The following is a 22,040-nucleotide window of genomic DNA, read 5'->3' on the forward strand; positions in this document are numbered from 1 at the left end:
GACGAGAGCCCATAGGAGCGGAGGGACAAGCATAAGGATTACAGAGTCTAGTGGGATGGATGTAGAATGATGAGTCAATTCATGTCTGTTCACTATATATGCTTATAACATATATGTGCTGGTAACATAAAATAACTCAGAATAGGGCACCTGGGTGGCTCAGTGGTTGAGTGTCCCCCTTAGGGTCAGGTCATGAAGAAATTTCACCCAGGAGGCAAAAGCACTGTACACTGAAAAGTATGACACTGATGAAAGAAATCGTGGAAGACAAAAATAAATGTGCTCATTGATTGGCTGAATTAATATTGTTAGTTATGTTAATACTGCCCAAAAACCATCTACAGATTTGGTGCACCCCCTATCAAAATTTCAATTGCATTTTTTATAGAAATAGAACAAATTTAAAATTTTCATGGAACCACTAAAGACTTTCAAACAGCCAAAACAATCTTTTGGCTTTTGTTTTTGTTTTTGTTTTGAAACCAAGGCGGCACACTTCCTGGCTTTAATCTGTACTACAAAGCCGTAGCAATCAAAGCAGTATGGTATTGGTATAAAAAAACAGACAAACATTTCAATGGAACATAATGGAAAGTCTGGAGAGAAACCCATATATATATAAATATATATATATATATATATATATATTTATATATATGATCAATTTCTTTGTGACAAAGGAGCCAAGAATATACAATCGGGAAAGGACAGTCTCTTCAATAAATGGTTTTGGGAAAACTGGACAGCCACATGCAAAAGAATGAAACTAGACTACGATCTTATACAATACACAAAAAATGACTCAAAACATATCAAAGATTTGAATTTAAGGATCCAAAACCATAAAACTCTTAGATAAAGACATGGGGGTAAGTTCCATGACATAGATCTTGGCAATGATCTATGTAGTGGGACTACATCAAACTGAAAACTTCTGCACCAAAAAAAAGGAAACCACTGATACAGTGAAAAAGGCATTTTTCTGAAAGGGAGAAAATATTTGCAAATCATATGTCCGTTAAAAGATTGATATCCAAAATACATAATGAATGCATACAGCTCAGTAACAGAAAACCAAACAATTCAATTAAAAATGGGCAGAAGAACTGAATAGATACTTCTCCAAAGAAGATTGACAAGTGGCCAACAGGTACATGAAAAAGTGCTCTACATCAGTAATCATTGGGATAATGTAAGTCGACATTCATAACCTGTTAGAATGGTTATCATCAAAAAGACAAGAAAATGGGGCATCTGGATGGCTCAGTCTGTTGAGCAGCTGACTCTTCATTTCAGCTCAGGTCATGATCTCAGGGTTGTGAGATCAAACCTTTCTTGGGCTCCACAGTCAGTGGGTAGTCTGCTTCTTTCTCCCGGTCCCTCCTACTGCTCTCACGTGTGCATGCACTCTCTCTGTAAAATAAATAAATAAATCCTTAGGGGAAAAAAAAAGACAAGAGGTAACAAGTGCTGGTGGTGATGTGGAGAAAAGAGAAACTAATGTTCATTGTTGGTAGATATGTAAATTGGTATGGCCACTATGGAAAACAGTTATGGAGGTTTCTAAAAAAAAAAAATTAAATATAGAACTATCCTATGACCCATCATTTCTCTGTTCAGTAATAAATCCATTAGAAATGAAAACAGGATATCAAAGAGATATTTGCACTCCCTGCTTATTGTGGCATTATTCAAAATAGTTAATATGTGGAAACACCATAATCTCAGCCAGTGTATAAATGGATAACATGTGTTGTGTACACAAACACACACACAGGAGTATTATATGGCCATGAGAAAGCTGGAAGTCCTGCCATTTGTGACAACATAGATGGACCTTCAAGGCATTATGCAAAGTGAAATAAGACAGACAAGTACTGCATGGTATTACTTACAAGTGATATCTGAAAACAAAAAAAGAAGTCAAACTCATAGAAACAGAGTAATAACGTGGTTGCCAATACCAGTTGTGTATACATGGAGGTAAAAGGGTACCAGGTATAAGATGAATAAGTTCTGAGGATTTAAAGTAAAATACAGTAAGAGCTACTTACTACCTTTGTGCTTTGTTAAGCATTTTCAGATTGAAGAACAAAAAAAATTGTTAGTGTGAAAATAAAATATAGTGATTGATGTTAACATTTTATTATACAATTGAAATTTGCTAAGAGAGTAGAGTTTAAGTGTTGTCATACACACAGAGAAGAGTTAATACGTGTAGTAAGGGATTTGTTAGTTAACCAGATGGGAGGAGTCCTTTCACGTTGTGTATATATATCAAATCACTACTGCCTTAATTATCTTAGTAAATCCGTCAGTTATACTTCAATGGAACTTTTTAAAAAGTTCATTTGCATGTATACAAACAGGACCTTCTTGAACTGCCTGCATGGCTTTTTAAAATAATGAGCAAAGTGGGTGCCGGGGGTGGCTCAGTAGGTTAAGCGGCTTTCTTCAGCTCAAGAGTCCTGAGATTGAGCCCCACCTCGACCTCCCAGCTCGGTGGGGAGTCTGCTTCTCCCTCTGCTGCTCCCCCTGCTGGTGTTCTCTTGCTTGCACACATTCTCTCTTAAATAAGTAAATAAAATGTTTAAAAAATAATGTATATGTTTTTACTAGAATTATGATTGTTGAAGTCATGATGTTTCCATTCTTTTTTTTTTTTTAAATTATTTATTTATTTATTCATGAGAGACACAGGCAGAGGGAGAGAAGTAGGCTCCATGCAGGGAGCCTGACATGGGACTTGATCCCAGGGCCCCGGATCATGACTAGAGCCAAAGGCAGGTGCTCAACCGCTGAGCCCCCCAGGTGCTCCTGCTGTTTGCATTCTGAAGTTTGTTGCATGAGAATTTCTCTGGGCAGATTGGAGCAGAGATATTCTATGAAGCATCAGTACAACTCCTGATGAGTAAAAGCAAGCTCAAATGTGGATTCCATCTTATGGCTCTAGGTATTCCCACATGCAGAGAACTGTTCTGCATTTATTTTTACTCTGTCTTTTTACTTTTTGTCTCATAATTCCTACAGTTTACTTGGGGATGTGGCCTTAACCATGTACTGCTTTCAGATTGCATTTTGTCTTTTTTTTTTTCTTCACAGTCATGGGATTGAAAATCAACATTTGACAAATCTGTCTAGATCATTGTACAAAGAATACACTGTTTTGCTTTTTTTTCTGCATTTATTTTTACTCTATCTTTTTACTTTTTGTCTCATAATTCCTACAGTTTACTTGGGGATGTGGCCTTAACCATGTACTGCTTTCAGATTGCATTTTGTCTTTTTTTTTTTCTTCACAGTCATGGGATTGAAAATCAACATTTGACAAATCTGTCTAGATCATTGTACAAAGAATACAGTGTTTTGCTTTTTTTTCTTGTGTTCGTTATGAGTTTCTTTTTAAGTAGTACTCTGTAAGAGGCAGTAGCTGTACCATTGAGGCTAAGCTTATGAACTCTGGAGCCAGACTGCCTGGTTGTGCATCGAGGTGTACCACTTAGCACATGTCTCACCTTGAATAGGTATTTAATTTCTCAGTGCCTCAGTTTATCATGTGTAAAATGAGGATGACAGTGGTACCTAGTGTTTAGAGGAGTATAAATGAGTTACTTTCTGTAAACAGAATGATATGAAGCAGAGCTGACACATATATTAAGTAGAGATAGACATATATGTACAGTACAGGCTCTTTGGCATATTTGTGATTATGAGAATTTTAAATATGTATATTTATATATACTGTGCATGTATGTTTATATATAATATATATAATATGTGCATATATTTATATATATATTCAGAAATAATAGTGCCTATAGGAAAATAACTGTAGAAAAACAAAGTAGGTAGTATGATAATATATATAATATGTATAAAAATAAGATCTTTCAGTCATTTCATTAGAAAAAGCATAGTGTACAAGTAAAAAATCATAATGAAATCAGTAAGATCAGTGACTATTTCTTGAAGATTTAATTGCTGGGCACTGTGGTAGGTCTTTTCTGGTTTCAACAACTTATTTCTTCATCTAGCTAGTTATATAATATTGGAGAATTTTCTTAACCTCTCTCTAAGCTCTGATTTTATCATCTATGAAGTAGTTATTGATGTCTGTTCTTTCTTAATAAATGTATCTTTTTAGTATAAAATGAGATAATGTAGTGAAATGATCAATGGGCTAGTACATAATTATTTGAGATATATATTGATAAATTATGTAGCATGTAATCATGTTGGTTAACAACTGATCCTCAGTTTTCTTGAAAGCACAGATGTATTAGGAGCTACTGACTTCTCTGACCCTAGGTAGTTTACTGAATCAAAAATATTTGTATGGAGAAAGACAATTATTATATGATCTCAGTTATATGTGGCCTTTAAGAAACAAAACAGAAGATCATTGAGGAAGAAAGGAAAAAATAAAACAAGACAAAATCAGACAGGCAAACCATTAGGAGACTCTTAATCATTGGAGACAAACCAGGGGTTGCTGGAAGGGGGAAGGGTAGGCTAACTGGGTGATGCACATTAAGGAGGGCACATGATGTAATGAGCACTGGGTGTTATATAAGACTGATGAATCGATGTCCCCTACCTCTAAAACCAATAATGCATTATATGTTAATTGGATTTAAATTTTATTTTTTTTTTAATTTTATTTATTCATGAGAGACACAGAGAGAGGGGGGCAGAGACACAGGCAGAGGGAGAAGCAGGCTCCATGCAGGGAGCCCAACGTGGGACCTGATCCCGGGTCTCCAGGATCATGCCCTGGACTGAAGATGGCACTAAACCACTGAACCACTGGGGCTGCCTGGATTTAAATTTTAAAAAACAAAAAATATCTATATAATATATGTCCATATGTATTTATGATATACATATCAATAGATATATAATTATATATGATTTAATAATATACATTAATATAACTACATATAATTTAATATAAAATATACTTGTTATATCATATTTTATAATATATAACAATGTAATTATATAGCAGTGCATAATTATATATTTATAGTATTAGTATATGCTACAATATAATATAATTGATATATTAGTATAATAATATAGTATAATATTGTATAATTCACAGATGGGTAAGAGTTTTTGTGAAGTATGTCCATTTTTATGAATCATCTTCCTGCCATACATGGAAGTTTTATTTTTATAGTGTTAGTATCTTTGTTGTGTGCTTGTGATTAATACTCAGTTGTCTCTGTGGTCCAATTAATAAGCCCATCAACAAATTCTATTTGAGTGTTCTCTATCAGCATTTGCAGGTGTTATTATTTTTTTTAAAGATTTTATTTATTCATGAGAAACACAGAGGGGAGAGAGAGAGAGAGAGAGGCAGAGACACAGGCAGAGGGAGAAGTGAGCCCCATGCAGGGAGCCTGACGTCAGACTCAGTCCCAGGACCTTGGGATCACACCCTGGGCTGAAGGCAGCGCTAAACCGCTGAGCCACGCAGGCTGCCCTGCAGGTGTTATTCTTGACTACAATTCTGACCGCACTTTAATTTATATGTTTTGTCCCTGTCTGCCAAGCAGTTTGTGAGGCTCCCCCATGGCATCGCTCATTGCCTTCTTTGCATCCCTGGCCCTAGCACTTTGCTAGGTAGAACAGGAAACCATCAGTATATGTTTATGAGATAAATAAACAAAGAATAGAAAGGAAGTCACATTGATCTGAGAGAGTAGCTTGCATTTCTAAGAATCAAGAAACTGAGCTTCTAAGAAATCTTTAAAAAGGTTACTGATCCAGGAGGATTGGGCCTCTAGGAAGAGAGCGTGATGCCAAGTAAGTTAGAATTTGTATGTTTTATCTATTTGTCTCTGGTTGGAGAGTATAAAATATAAATATTTCAACTCTTCTGAAGTTTTTCTTTTAACTAACTTAATACATTATAATTATTGAACAGAGGCGGGCTAGCAGAAAGACTAAATGGACTGCAGAATCGAGAGAGATCTGCCATTTCTTTGTGGAGACATCAGTGTGTTTCTTACCAAAAGACACTTTCAGGTAAGGCCTGCACTGACATCTGAGACTGTGGGTTAAGTACGTGCCAGTTGAAAGTATTTAACATTAAGATATATAAGTTTGATCATTAGTATTTTCATGACTTTTTCTTTTCTCCAGGTGTCCTGTAGATCTTAGAAATTGTTCTAAGGGATACCTAGTTTTTCCTTGGAGTTTGGCCGCTGCACACTTAAAAGGCCAGATATTGGAAGTACCATCTTTGTACTACATTAGTGTTTATGCCACACCTTTTTTTCGCTTTCCATCACAAAAAACTAGAATGCTGATTCTTGAGGGTTCTTAGAGATCTTCTAGTCTGAGCTCCTCTTTGGGGAATGGACAGAGTATGTAGCCTAGCAGAGGGAAGTGACTTGCTCTGATTACTCAGATTAGAGGAAGAAACCGACTAGAGCCCCAACCACCTGACTGCCAGTGTCATGCTCTTTCAGTGAGGCCACATTCTGCCTCATAAAAGTAATTTTTTCACTCCTCTACTGATTTGTTCTTAGTATTACATTGAGGAATAAAAAAACACCCCAGATTGGACTTTATGTGTCAAGTATGGTATTTATCCTGAGTTTTGTTGACTTAATAGTCTTGAAATATTGGAAATATCCTCAAGGTGAAAAAGAATACTTGGAGAAACTTTAATTTGGAACATAAATTCCTAGGAAATAGGGCAGCCCAGGTGGCTCAGCAGTTTAGCGTCATATTCAGTCCAGGGCGTGATCCCGGAGACCCGGGATCAAGTCCCACGTTAGGCTCCCTGCATGGAGCCTGCTTCTCCCTCTGCCTGCATCTCTGCCCCCCCCCCCCCCCCCCCGCCGTGTCTCTATGAATGAATGAATGAATAAATAAGTAAATAAATCTTTTTTAAAAAATTCCTAGGAAATAATTGGGGAAAAATAGCTTCTGTCTGCCTTCTTTTCTCCTTCAACATTGTCTCTGTCATTGTTGTATCACATTTGGAGGCTTACTGTATGGTAGGTACAATGTTGAGGGCTTACTACATATTCAATCATTTAGTATGCAAAATGTGCTCTAAGATTCAATTTGCTTTCCTTATTTTCCAGGGACAAAAACTGTAGGTTGAATATATGGTGTAGATGAGTAAGTCCAGATTGAGGTTATATATGTAGTCCATGTTCTTATTCACTGATCTATTAGGGCTTTTATTAGATGATCTGTTTAGGCTGGAGAAAAGATTAAAGAAGGCAAGTGATTAAGAAACCAGCAAAATAGAAATAGTGATACAAATGTGATTTTTGTTTGGGAAAATGTAGTCTTTCAACGTGTAGGTCCACTGATTTAAGGAGTAGAGGACATAAATTTGAATTTGTAAATCATGAATCTTGTGTAGGATCCCCTAAAATCTAATGATTTTGATAGGGAGGTGTCAGATTACCTTCTTAATTATTCATGTTGATATTCATATTGATATATACCAGGAATCATTCTACATTGTTGTCCTTGGCTTCTCATTACAGTGAATTGATCCAAGTGTAAAGCACAGAGTAGAGGTATCTTCTAGAGTTGGAATAGAAAAATACCAAGTAAAATAAGTGTGACTGTGTGCCTGGAATGAAGAGGGGAAATACGACCTTTTATTTGGCTCATAAGCACCAAAAAGCTTATTTGGAATGTTCCTTATAATTTGGGGATATAAATTATACCATGAATAAAAGACAAAGGCAAAATAAAAAGCACAGAGCCCAAAATGAATCCATTAATTTGGTATATGAATGTACCCATCTCCAATAGATTTTGCTTTCTTTCTTTTCTTTTTTTTTTTAACTAGGCTCCACACCCAACATGAGACTTGAACTCACAATCCTGAGGTCAAGAGTCATGTGCTGTGCTGACTGAGTCAGCCAGGTGCCCTTTCAATAGATTTTTCTTTGACAAGTCTGAACATTTTTAGATTTGGATTTCATTTTTTGTTTCTTTTACATCAGTGTCTTATTTTTCAGGTCTATTAGATCCTCTCCTTGGTGTCTTGTAATACATCGTGCTATTTTTCTCATTCCTTTTTTTCTTTTTGAAAGGTTATTTATTTATTTGAGAGAGAGGGGAGAACAAGTGGGCGAGCACAAGCAGGGGGAGGGGCAGAGGCAGAGGCAGAGGGAGAAGCAGGCTCCCAGCTGAGCAGGGGGCCCGATGCGGGACACCATCCCAGGGCCCTGAGACCATGACCCGAACTGAAGGCAGGCCCTTAGCTGCCTGAGCCACCCTGGCGCCTCTTCTCATTCCTTTTTATATTTATTATAAACATGTATTGGGAAGAACATTGCACTATTTTGTTTACTTTGTGGCTTGGCAGAAGTTTTTTCTTTCAGTTTAGAAAGTTATATTTTCTTATTTCTATATATTTGTAATTGAGTAAATAAAAGGAAAACTTGTAAATATTAAATAGAGGTCCTCCTTCTACCCCCAAATTCCAAGAATGAAAATCTAGGAAACAACTGAGATGCAGTGATGGATTTATGACACTCTGTATATGGTTAATCTAAAGTCTCTGAGCCTCTTACTTTCCTACGTAAGTGTCTCGACTGAGCTCCTGCGAACAGTGACTCCCATACTGCGTAGGAGCACATATGGCTACGGGACAGAGTCAGCACTCGTAGATGGTGAGAATAAAGAGATACAGCATTATTCTGAGGTCATTTTCATACCACATCTGATAGTTTAGAGGCAACCAAAATCAGCTGCTCTTCCTCCACCTTAGGGTTTGGATGTGCCTTCCGGCTTATAAGTCCTAAAGTCAGATTCCATTTTATATCTTACACACAGAAGTGGATTGTTCATATTAGGTTAATTTTGACTGAACAGATGAATACATTGGGCTTGGCTTTCCCTTCTAATGGGTTTACTGAGAAATCTAGGATTAGTAGTAATTTTAGGGACCACATCTTGGTTTTTGGTTAGATATGAAGTATAGCACTCAGTCCATCTTTATTTCCTTCAAGATACAGTTAATCCAGGATACAATCACTGACCTTATTCAAATTTTATCAGTTTTAAATGTACTTGTGAGTTTGTTTTGCTTATGTGATTTTATCATGTGCAGATTCAGGTGCGCACCACCGCAGTCTGGATACAGAACAGTCCACCACAACAATGCCTCAGGCTACCCTTTCATAGCCACAAACACTTCTTTCCCACCCTCCTTTCTTACGTTTTGCAACCACTAATCTCATCATTTCCATAGTTTTGTCATCTCAAAAATTTAAGTAAATGGAATAATACAGTGTATAACCTTTTGGGATTGGCTTTTTTCACTCAACACAATTCCTTCAAGATTTATCTAAGTTTGTATGTGTATCGGTAGTTAACTTCCTTTTACTGGTGAGTGGTAGCCCATGATATGGATGTACCAATATGTTTAACTGAGGGACATTTTGATCATTTCCATATTTGGGCTATTACAAATAAAGGTGCTATGCTATGAATATTAGTGTACAAGGTTTTGAGTGAACACAGGTTTTTATTTTTCTGATACAAAGGATTGAGGCAGCAATTACCAGGTGTTATAATAAGTGCATGTCTAGCTTTATAAGACATTGCATATTAGTATCAAATATTTCAACGAATATTTCTAACATAGCATAATTTTTTTTGACATCTTTGTAGATTTCATTTTTTAATTTACTTTTTCTGGGCTATTTTATAACTTCCACTTAGAATCATTGTTGTTTTCCCTGTTTATACCTTTGAGTATATTTCAGTATAAAAGTCATATATTAAGATTCTTAGCCTTGAACAAGTTTTAAATGTGTGCCTATTTCCTTGGCTGTTTTTTCGTCATCACTAAGAAGAAGGGACTGAGGTTGGCGACAGAACAGAGAAGTGTGTGTGCAGCATATGAACGCTAATGTAGATGGGTGTGTGAGTTGACAGGCAGAGAAGAGGGGGCCAGAGGCCTGACCACTAAGGGTCTGGAGGCCATAATTGGATTTTCTTAAAATTTATTGAAGTGTAATTAGCATACGTTATATTAGTTTCAGGTGTACAACAAACTTACTGATATGGCAGTTCTGTGCATGACTCAGTGCTCACCGTAAGTGTGGTTGCCATTTGTCACCATGCAGTGTTGTTACATTATACTGTTGACTATGCTAACTATATTCTCTGTGCTGTACTTTTTATCTCCATGACTTACTTATTTTATAACTGAACGTTTGTACTTAATAATCCCCTCTGTCTATTTTGTCCACCTTCCATGTGATGCCTTAGAAATATACATTTTGAAATGTGGCTGTGGAATGGGAAAGGATGATTTTATTTTTCTTCCTTTCTGAATGGAAACAGTTTTCCAACATTGCTTTGTGATGGCCAGTTTTTATTATGTGATATCCAAAGCATTTCATGGATTTGTTAATCCATTTAATCTTCACGATTACCCTTCCAGTTAGGTCTTCTGATCCTACTTAAAGATGAAGAGAATGTGGATAGGCACAGCCCTGTGTGTCTCGCCAGCAGGTCACAGAACCAGATTTGCATCAGTCTGTCTCAGTGGCCTGTGATCATATTCCATCTCCTTCTAGATAGATTTTTGGGAGGCAGATCCAGGTAGGCACCGATAATGTATGCCCGGGGCATGACTGAGTTCTGGAAACATGAGTGTAGTGAAGTCTGCCCCGATTCCCTTGCTCAGCCTGTGTTTAATAAGAATGTGACAAATATTTTCACAATATGTTTGATATTCAAGTTTTTAAAACTAAAAATAGTTAAGAATATTCTTAGATGGATAATTCCTGTGAACTCCTTGTATTGTTTAGGAAGAGAATGGGGGGGGGGGGGAAAAGTTAAATGAAACCAAAAAAAAAAAAGACGTTCTTCAGATAAGTTATTTTTCATTATGAGATTTTTGTTCTGAAAAGTTCACTCTAAATTTGAGAAAGATTGTAAGGAAGAAAAAGAAACAAGTAAAATCCGTGAAGTACAGTAGCGTTTACTGGTGTCCAAAGCAGAATTCCCTCTGAATTATCTTTTTCTTCAGCATGTGGCTATCAAATATGTTGAGAGTGGTCACTAAGAGTGTGTGTGCGATCTCACTTGAGGATGCTTCTGATATACCTGTGAAGGTAAAAAATGATACAGGTTTTCTGTGCATGTGTGTGTGTTGCAAACATAAATATATCGTCTTGGGGATCCCTGGGTGGGTCAGTGGTTTGGCGCCTGCCTTTGGCCCAGGGCGTGATCCTGGAGACCCGGATCGAGTCCCGCATCGGGCTCCGGGTATGGAGCCTGCTTCTCCCTCTGCCTGTGTCTCTGCCTCTCTCTCTCTCTCTCTCTCTCTCTCTCTCTCTCTCTCTCTGTCTATTATGAATACATAAATAAATAAAAATCTTTAAAAAGTTTAAAAAATAAATATATTGTCTTGAACTTCAATTAGTATTATAAGAGCAAAGAACAGACTTATTTATTCATATTGGTATTAGTATTTAACAGCTTTTGTATTAGCATTTTTATCTTTTTTTTGCCTGTTGCCACTGGGTCAAGGTCAGTTGAAATTTTGTGAAGAGTAGGCCACAAAATGCTGTGGCTTCCATAATGCCTTTCTCCCACACTGCCCAGTAGCATCTTGATACTGCCATCAGGGAACCCTTGCTTTCCACTTACGGCACGAGCCAGCCCCTCAGGGCCCCTCCTCAGTTAGTTGGTGGAATGCCCATGCTGGCTCAGCTCCATGAGGTGCTGAGTCTCCGTAGGATTCAGTTACTGGATTGCCAGACCCTATTAGATGACTTAACTATGCACCACTAGGGTATCTGCTTAAAGTAAATGTGTTCACTTTTCAGGAGTTACTGTTTTCTCATTTATCTTATTATTTTAATTTCCTAGTCACTTTTCATTGAGAACATTTCATTTTCCAACCATAACTTTTACAAAATTATATTCACTGCCTTACTGTTTTTCCAATGCCATATTTTATTATACATGTCCCCTTCAAAGGTTTTGTTGCTTTTTTATGGGGTTTTTATTTGTTGTTTGTTTCTCCTGCAGAGAATGGCCTCTGAATTTAGGGGAAAATCTGCTATTTATTATTTCTTCTTTTATTTCTGGATACCAGACTTGAAAGTTTTTCAGAGTTGATGCAAATTGGTGAGACCGGATTTCAGATTGATGCAGATAATTTAAGTGATGGCTCCCACTGAATGCTCCTTCCTGCCAGGCACCGAGTGAGGCAGTACCTACACACTTCTTCATGTCACTAATTGTCTCCAGAACACTTCAGAGCTGCACTATGCCTTCCAGATCATAAAAGTACCCAAAATGTTCTATTATTAGTCCCATAGAATCAGAAATTGTTTGTTAAATGAGGAAAACTGATTTGGGGATGGAGATAGGGCTGCTACTCTTTGTTTTTCACTGTCAGTTGTTAAACAATGTGGGTTTTTTTTTTTGTTTTTTGTTTTTAAGTTTTTTTGGATGTTTAAGATCACTTCAGTTAGTGAATCAACTGAAGACGAGAATCAATGTTTTCAATTAGCTAACTAATTATGAAACATTGGAGGTTTTATTCTTTCTTAACTTTTGCCAGAAAAATTATGTTTTGTTTAACTGAGATTTTGAATAGTCCAATTTTTTTCTGTTTCTGTTTTTTCCTTAGTTTTAGTGAGAAAATCAATAAGTTTAAGGCATACAGCATAAATATTTGCCATATCATAAAATGATCCCACAGTAAGTTCAGTTAACATCTATCTTCTTATGTAGATATAAGAAAAGATAAAATTTTTTACTTATGATGAGAACTAGAATTTACTGTTTTAGCATTGACATAGTCAGTTTTGTAGGTTACATCCCTAGTACTATTTAATCTTACAACTAGAAGTTTACAGTTTTTAATAATCTTCATCAGTTCCCCCCTGCAACACATGTGCACGTGTGTGTGTATACGCTTGCTCCTTTCCAGCTCTGGTAACCACAAATCTGATGTCTTTCTCTGTTATTTGGGGATATTTTTGGTTTTTGGTTTTGTTTTGATTTTTTTGTTTAGATTCCACATATTAGTGAGATCATTGAATTATTTCACTTAACATGTGCCCTCAGGGTCCATCTGTGTTACCACAAGTGGCGAGATTTCCTTCTCATGACTGAGTAGCATCCTATTGTGCATATATTTTTTTTTCCAGTGTGTATGTGTGTGTGTGCTCATGTATATGTATATATATGTGCACATATCATTTTCTTCATCTACTCATCTGTTGATGGACACGTAAGTAGTTTCCAGGTCTCAGCTATTGTAAATAATTCTGCTGTGAATATGGAGATGCAGATATCTTTTCAAGTTAGTGTTTTCACTTTCTTTGACTAAATACCCAGAAATAGAATTGATGGATTAGATGGTATTTCTCTTTTTTATTTTTTTGTGGAATCTCCATACTGTTTTCCACAGAGGTTATACCAGTTTACATCCCCATCAAGAGTGCACAAGGATTTCCTTTTCTCCAAATTCTTGCCAACATTAATTATTGTTCTTTTTGGTGCAAGCCATTCAAACAGGTACAAGGTGATATCTCACTGTGGTTTTGATTTGCATTTCCCTAGTGATTAGTGATGTGCATCTTTTCATGTACCTGTTGGCCTGAATAGCCCATATTTTAATTTTTTTTCCTTTGTGCAAAATCATTATAATTGAAAGATTTCTTTAGGTTATTATTGAAGACCAGTAAGAGGCAATTTACGTTAGTATATATTATGTTCAGGTAATGAAATATAAAAGTACAATTTACACCTTTGGAAAACGGTTTATGCATTAGATGCAGTGGATACAACAGAATTTTTATTTAGATGTCTTTTACCATGTGAATATTTCCTTTTCTTAAATTATATCTTGTGTTGAAACATAAAGAAGAAAGACCAGAAATCATAGGCATGCAGCTTAACACATGCTTATAAAGTAGGTACTGCTATAACCACCATTATTATTACTCGTTTCTTTTATTCGTTCATCCAGATTTTTATTAAGCAACATATATGCTTCCGTCACTGACACAGTGTCTGACCCCATTATAGCATTATAATTAATTATTTTTGCTTCCTTATTTAAAATAGTAAAGCTTTAGTCTTTAGAAGGAAACAAAACAGTATTTAGCACTTGAAGATTTTTTTTAAATTAATTTTTATTGGTGTTCAATTTACCAACATACAGAAAAACACCCAGTGCTCATCCCGTCAAGTGTGAAGATGTTTTAATAATGTCTGTGAAACTTTACTTATTCAAGTGCTTTTTGGAAAATTATACAAAAGAAACAAAAGTAGAAGGAATAAAGTATATTATTCCTTAGGAATTGTAGAATAGAATGATTACAGCGAATTATTCCTTGAAGAATGTTTTATTTATACAATTTCAAAAGAAATTGAAATAATCCATATACTATTCCTTGTGCTGATGATTAAGTATAATAAAATACTCAGAATAGTGCTCTGGAGCAATTCTAACCAATGCCTTTAAGCTTTCTTCACATTGTATAGCAGTTTGGACATATTAGTAAATATTTTAAAATAAATTGTAGAAAACCATCAACAAAGGTTATCATTGGAAAAGGTGTTGGGGCAGGGTTTCTTTTTAAATATTTCGTTTATGAAAGAAGAAATTGATCAGAATCAAATATATTTTATAATTAGTAAGAAAAGTGAGAAGTAGCAAATAGCACCCTGGATTTTACTTATCAGTTACTAAAATGTGCACCATTGTATCAGGAGGCAAATAGCTTAATAATGAGACTGGTTTTTCCATTGGGGCAGTTTTTCAAAATGCAGAGTATAAGCTGTTGTTTGTCCTTGAGCAGAAGCAGCTGTGAAGAAGCTCAGAGGCTTGGTTTTGTTCTCTGACACCACCACAGTTTCCCATTAGGTACTCTCCCTGGAGCTCTCCTTGTTACCTGCACAGACCTTACGTAGGCATTTCTGTGCTCCCGATGCAAAGGAGGGCTGAGTCTCAGAGAACCCTGGCCCTTGGGCCACCCACTGTCCCAGCGTCCCTCTGCCCAACCCCAGGAGAAGTGGCTGCAGGATCTGAGGAGCAGGGTCCCGCTGGCCCTGTTGGGAACAGGCAGGCATAAATCAGGCCCCTGCCTCCTTCTTGTTGCTCTCAGGGACTCCTCTGAGTCTGGGGAGCCCATTTTTCAGACTTACCACTTGAGTGGTCTAGAGAGGAAGAAGGAATGTCAGGGCCAGCATTTTCTTTTCTTTTTTCTTTTTTTTTTTTTTGAACATAAGTAAAAACTTTTATTTTTTTAATAATAAATTTATTTTTTATTGGTGTTCAATTTGCCAACATACAGAACAACACCCAGTGCTCATCCTGTCAAGTGCCCCCCTCAGTGCTCGTCACCCAGTCACCCCCACCCCCCGCCCTCCTCCCCTTCCACCACCCCTAGTTCGTTTCCCAGAGTTGGGAGTCTTCATGTTCTGTCTCCCTTTATGATATTTCCTACCCATTTCTTCTCCCTTCCCTTCTATTCCCTTTCAATATTATTTATATTCCCCAAATGAATGAGACCATACAATGTTTGTCCTTCTCCGATTGACTTATTTCACTCAGCATAATACCCTCCAGTTCCATCCACGTTGAAGCAAATGGTGGGTATTTGTCATTTCTAATAGGGCCAGCATTTTCTATCCAGAAACAGTGGTGTGAGTGGAAAGAAGAGCCAAGAATCCTGTGTAAATATGTGTGTGTCTCAAAAGACTTACCTAATTTCTTTGCTGCAATATTATCTCACAATTAAAGAATAATTTGGGGTAGAAAATGGTGGGCTGATTATTTCTGTCAAAGCAAGTTGATTGGCAAACTACGAGCCCTTTATTTAGACAAGAAATAATTGTTAGGAAATACATATGGTTTAATCTAAGTCTCCTGTAGCTGTGTTTTTAAAGTTAGGAAAGAGAGCTGTTGTGAGCTGTTTATTTAATTTGTGTAATTTTGGGCAACACTTTATGCCTCATAAGTATCTTGTTTCTGTGGAGACGGGATTTGGGGCAAAATAGGACAAGTTTATAAAACAATGTATTTAGATTTACAGAATGAGAATGACATGGATTGAAGAAGGGTTGTTGTTTTAGAGTACATAGTCTTTAAAAAGTCAAACTTCTTTTTCTTAAAGTTTGGTATACCTTATTTACCACTCTAGTTTCCAGTGAGGGGACACTGCAGTGACCTGCTCCATGTGGGTCGACTCCAGTTTGGCTGTAGTTCCTTTTCTTGACTTCCCCTTTCCTTTGGGCTCAGGGGATCTGTCTCTGGCTTATCTCCAGCTTCCTCCAGCCAGTAAAACCAGAAAGGCAATTACATGTCGAAGCTTTATTTTTTTTCTCCTCTTTTTTACCCCTACCCAAATTTTGCTGTAGCCATCGTATTTAATATGGCTTCTTGCCATCCTGTGCAAGAACAATTCAGAATTCACATGAATTCTCTGGGCTGAGGTAGTCAGGTTGGGAGACCCACTATGGTATTAGTTTGTCCAGTGTTATGGCTGTGATTTCATGTCCTAAATGACTATAATTTGCAATGATCATTGTAAGTGTAAGCTGACAAGGAATATGAAGGGTTCATATTTGAACTCTTGACTTTCATAATGTTATTTCATAACTTCATTAAAAATAAATGATGGGGATCCCTGGGTGGCGCAGCGGTTTGGCGCCTGCCTTTGGCCCAGGGCGCGATCCTGGAGACCCGGGATCGAATCCCACGTCGGGCTCCTGGTGCATGGAGCCTGCTTCTCCCTCTGCCTGTGTCTCTGCCTCTCTCTCTCTCTCTCTCACTGTGTGCCTATCATAAATAAATAAAATTAAATTAAAAAAAATAAAAATAAATGATGGGTCCTGAGAAATAGAGGAGGAAATACTACCACACTCAGCTCTCTGCTAGTGTCTCTGTCACACCTCTGCTGCGTCTGCCAATCCATTCTTACCTTCATTTCTTAGAAATTATGTCTTGTGAATTTTTCTACGTAAAAAATCTATAAAATGTGGTTTGGTGACACAGCAGAATTCAGTGATGCCTTTGGGTTCCCTGTAGATTACTTAATCTATGCTGTCTCCATTTCTTTTTATATGAAAAGAAAAATAGTAGTTTCCAGTTTTAAGATTGTTTTCTCATAGGCCTGAGGTTTTAAAAAAAATCTTTATGTCTGTTTTCTGTTGTAAATGATCTGAAAATAAGACTGCACAGTTGGTCCATTCTGAATGAATTGTATAGCAGGCAAAACATGTTTCCTGTTGAATTCTATATGTAGTTCAGCAAACAAAAATTCATTCATAGTGTTAAATTGGGACCTTGTCAATGATGAACATTATCTACATCTTAAAAGCCCTGATTTCAACAATTAGTAAAGTATTGATATTGGCAGGGCAGCAATTTTCTTTTTATTTTTGGCTCTCTTGAGTCGTCATTTTTACCCTCAAGCCTAAGTTCATAGCAGACTGGCATTTGTGAATGCTAGAAATCTTGTTTGTCATCTTGACCGTTTCACCAATCTAGTTTTCTAAATTTCTTTAGCTCATTTTGTTTTCAAAGAGGTTATAGGTTTTCCATTTGGGATCCTGCTTCCTGGAGAAGACTCTTTGAAAGTACAAGCCTCGACTTGACTTTTTCCTCGTCTTTCAGTAGGGATTGCCAAGGAAGGTGGCCCTGCTCTGGTAGCCCATGCAGTGTGAATCTTAATGAAAGAAAGTGCTCTAAGAGCGCTGCTCCTGCTTATCACACAGTACTACCTACCTTTCTGACTAGATGCAGTAGTAAATTTTTCTGTTACCAAATAGGAACTTTTTCAACCTGCAAACAGAATAAACAAGTTCTTGGGTTAGTGAAATGCCTTGTAAAGTTGTAAAAAATTGGAAGCTGCGCTTTTGTTTTGTGATAGTGATATATAAGAGTGGTGGGGAGGCCCACTCTCATATCCCTTTTCGTCCTACTGTGATGCTTCATTTCCATTAATTAGTTTTTTCCTGCAGTACTCACACAGCTAGGCACCCTCCCTCCTGGTTTGCTCTTCCCATGTTCGTTTTCCTTCTTGGTTCTTTGCTGACTCCTCTTTTGTGTGCAACTTCAGCAGATGTTCCTCAGACTTCTGTCCTGGCCCTCTTCCTGTCCTCGTGGCCTTGATGGGTAATCGAGGATCTGCATGCTGCCTCCCTGAGGAGGTTTGGTCCTTCTGTGTCCTGGTGCCTTTCTTGGCCAGCCCCAACCCTACTGGCACCTAAGAACTCTGCACCTTCCACAGACCCAGCGTGCCCCAGCACTTGCCTTTCTTGGTCTTAATTGAGCTATTTTCCATGAAGACTTTCTTATACATGTTTTTCAATCCATGTCGCCCCTATATTCTGATGATTCAGCCTCAGAACTCTCGAGTCAGAGCTCTTCATGTATCACATCTGCTACTAGTTAAGGCTCAAATTCTCTCATGCCTGGATGATTGTGTCAGTTTCCATCTGGTCTCCCTGCCACTGACCTTTCCTCATTTTCAGCCTATCACAGTCATCATCCTAAGAGGCAAATCTGATAATTTCATGATTCTGCTTTTTCTTTTGACTGCTTATTACCCTTGGAATAAGTGTTCACCACCTTTAGGCTGTCTTGTGTGGCATTCTTGGTCACGTGCCCAGCCTACCTGATGTCGTCTCATTTCCCACTTCCCCACACCTGTGCGTGATGCTGAACACCTCCTTCATGGCTCAGCTGTGTCCTTCATGATGCATTTGGCTACTGGGCCTAATAGACTTTTGTCCCTTTGTACTTTTACTGCCAGTATTGTGTTATACTGTAATGACACAGAGTATAAGTGAATAATAGCTGAGCAGAGTGCTGCAGATGCATAGGGCTTACCCAGCAGCTCCCATCAGTGTCTGGTAACTGAGGAGGTGTTTATGATGCAAATAAATAGATGTCAGTGGGAATATAAAAATGTTACGTGACATCTGAGTGCAAACACGGTCCTCGGGAGATGCTGGTTCTGGCCTCAGCTGTGCCAGAGCCCAAAGCCTATGTGGGCACATGTGGGGCACGGTGATCTGTGCCTCACTTTCTTTACTGATCACAGTTGAATTTGTTAGGCCTTGGGTTCTTCTGACTTTAAAATTCTGTCTTGCTGTTTTACCTTGTCTTGTGTGCTGTTCCCATGTAAAGGCACTCTGAGCATTTTTCACGGAGGAGTCCCTGCACATGTTTTGCTTCCTTTGCACTTTTTCCATGATTGGAACTGTCTGGTCTCTCGCTGCATGACTTTCAAGAGAGACACGTTCATGACATCATCTCATTTTAATCCTTAAGTTCCTTTCCCTTCTCCTGTCCTCCTGTTGAACAGATATAGCACCCAAGACTGAAATACCTACTTTTGTTTAGTAGTTGTGAATTTGCTGTACTCGTTAGGACATGCGCTGCTCTGGTTAATTGTAGATTTTGCCTATTTTGACCTAATATAAAGTGACTCAGCTAATGAATTAGAAGTTGTTCATTAGAATATCCTTTCTAAATAATTGTTACAGGAGAGGAGAGGTTTGAGGATTGGTTTTGGAATACGTATCAAGAATAGTAGGGTGGGGGATCCCTGGGTGGCTCAGCGGTTTAACGCCTGCCTTTGGCCCAGGGCACGATCCTGGAGTCCCGGGATCGAGTCCTGCGTCGGGCTCCAAGGCATGGAGCCTGTTTCTCCCTCCTCCTGTGTCTCTGCCTCTCTCTCTCTCTCTCTCTCTCTCTCTCTGTCTATCATAAATAAATAAATCTTAAAAAAAAAAAGAATAGTAAGGCAGTAGAGGCACCCTGGATTCTATGAGTGCATCAGTAAGTGTGTTTATAGTGTTTCCACCTGCAGAGGGTGTGCTCTTCTGTACAGATGTACATGCAGTTCTCGCCTTCTTCAGTATTGTTTAGAGGAAGGTAGGTGTGAGCCTCTAAACCCTACAGCACTCTTCGAATCATCCAGTTAGTAATTTGCTATGTTACAATGCCTGAAAATTTTCTCAACACATCTATTTTTCAGTTGATGTTACATTTATAAAAAAGATACTTAGATATCTATTTCTCTACTTTTCTTTAGCCGTAAGAACTTTTAAAAGTTGTTTTCAGTGTGATTTTTGGGTACCACTTTAAACCTATTTTCTGAGCCAAGAATATTACCTATAGTGTTATGAAATAAGGTATTTTAAATGAGGAAGTTTTTTTGATAAAGAGGGCCTTGCTTTGAGTATTCAGAGTAGCGGGGGCATTATTCACATTTGGTGGCCCTCTACACTTCACCCATTAGAAAGATTAACCTGGAATGCTTCTGTCTCCCTCTGTCAGCTTGGGCTGCCATAACAAAGTGCTACAGATGGGGCGGGGGCGGAGCTTACAAAACAGACATTTCTTCTCACAGAGGCCAGAATTCTGAGATCAGGTTGTTAACCATCATGATCCAGTCCCAGTGAGAGCTTTCTTCCTGGCTTATAGATAGCTGCATCTTGCTGGGTGCTCACATGACCTCTTTGTGCACAAGAAGAAAGATCGCTAGTGCCTCTTAGAATCCTACTGAATCTGTGCCCCCATCCTTGTGACCTCATTTAACCTTAATTCCTTCCTTAGAAGCACCATCTTTAAGTATGGCTACACTGGAGGTTAGAGCCTCGCATGTGAATTTGGGGGGACACAAACATTCAGTCCAAAGCATTTGCCAAAGGCCTCTCAAAATTCATGCCCTTCTCATATGCAAAACATATTCATTTCATCCCAACAACCCCTAAAGTTTTAACTCATTCCAGCATCAACTCCCAAGTCTAATGTCCAAAGTCTCATCTCTAAATATCATCTAAATCATAGGTGGGTGGGAGTCTAGGAACCATTCATCCTGTGGCATAATTCCTTAATAGCTATAAGCCTGTGAAACGAGACAAGTTAATGTGGTTCCAAATATAATGCTGGGACAGGTATAGGATAGGCATTTCATTTCAAAAAGAAGAAATGGGAAAGAAGAAGGGGGTGGTAAGTCTCAAGTAAATCCAAAACTACCAAGGAAAATTCCATTAGATTTTAAGGCTCAGGGAAAATTCCTTTAGTTCAGTGCTCTGCCCTCCAGGTCTACTGGGATATCAGAGTTACCTCTATGGCTCAGTAGGGCCTTTGCTCTTACAGCTTTCTGCAGAGGCCTCACCACTGAGGCAAGGAGGAGGCAGACTGACCCAGCTAAACCAAAAAAGTACACCTATCCTTTGAAAACCAGGAGAAATAATCAGCCCTGCCCGCTGGGCCTAGGGTTGAGTGGCAGGCAGCACCTTTAGAGTCATCCTTCCCTTTTTTGAAAGATGATGCATATTCACAAAAGAATAGTCCTCTTCTGACAGCCTTCCTTCATTACTTCTAGTGTCTGTCTCCTCAGTTCAAATAGCAGTATTTTTGCTCATACATTGTGCAGTCTCACTATCAAGTGATAGTCTAGCCACACCCTTGGTGTTCTTGTCCAAAATGCTTTATTTTTTGCAATATGGACAGGCAGAGAACTTTCCAAGTCTTGAAGTGCTGCTTCCTTTTTGCTTAACAATTCCTTCTTCAATTCATCTCTCCTCTCTCAAATTTTACTCTTAATTCAGGAGGATGCAGGCTATATACCATTTACATTTTGGTTAGAAATCTCTGCTGAATAATCTAATCTTGTGGCTCACAAGTCCTATCTTCTGCAAAACACTAGAACACAATTCAGCCAAGTTCTTTGCCACTTTATAACAATTATTGTCTTAATCAGTTTGGGCTGCTATAACAAAATACCATAGACTGAGTGGCTTAAACAATAGGTATTTAATTCTCACACTTCTGGATTCTGGGAAGTCCAAGCGTAAGGTGCCAGTAGATTCGGTTCCTGGTGAAAGCCAACTTTCTGGTTTGTAGACAGCCACCTTGCTTATATCCTCACATGGCAAAAAGAAAGATCATCTCTCTTGCGTCTCTCCTTATAAGGGGCTAATCCTGTTCATATGAGCTCCATCCTCATGACTTCGTTATTTCTGAAAGCCCCGCCTCCAGATACCACCATTGG

At 38.1% G+C, this 22,040-nt stretch overlaps 1 protein-coding gene across 2 annotated transcripts in view; it reads left to right on the forward strand.

The window, feature by feature from the left end:
- SPIDR (scaffold protein involved in DNA repair) overlaps positions 1-22,040 on the forward strand; it is a 436,460-nt gene that overhangs the window by 136,052 nt on the left and 278,368 nt on the right. For both annotated transcript variants that reach the window (XM_041770165.1, XM_041770164.1), the window contains exon 7: positions 5,933-6,033. In XM_041770165.1, coding sequence (XP_041626099.1) covers positions 5,933-6,033 — 101 coding nt within the window. The remainder of the gene's footprint in view (positions 1-5,932; positions 6,034-22,040) is intronic.

Source organism: Vulpes lagopus, chromosome 10 (assembly GCF_018345385.1).
Source record: "Vulpes lagopus strain Blue_001 chromosome 10, ASM1834538v1, whole genome shotgun sequence".
Lineage (NCBI taxonomy): Eukaryota > Metazoa > Chordata > Mammalia > Carnivora > Canidae > Vulpes > Vulpes lagopus.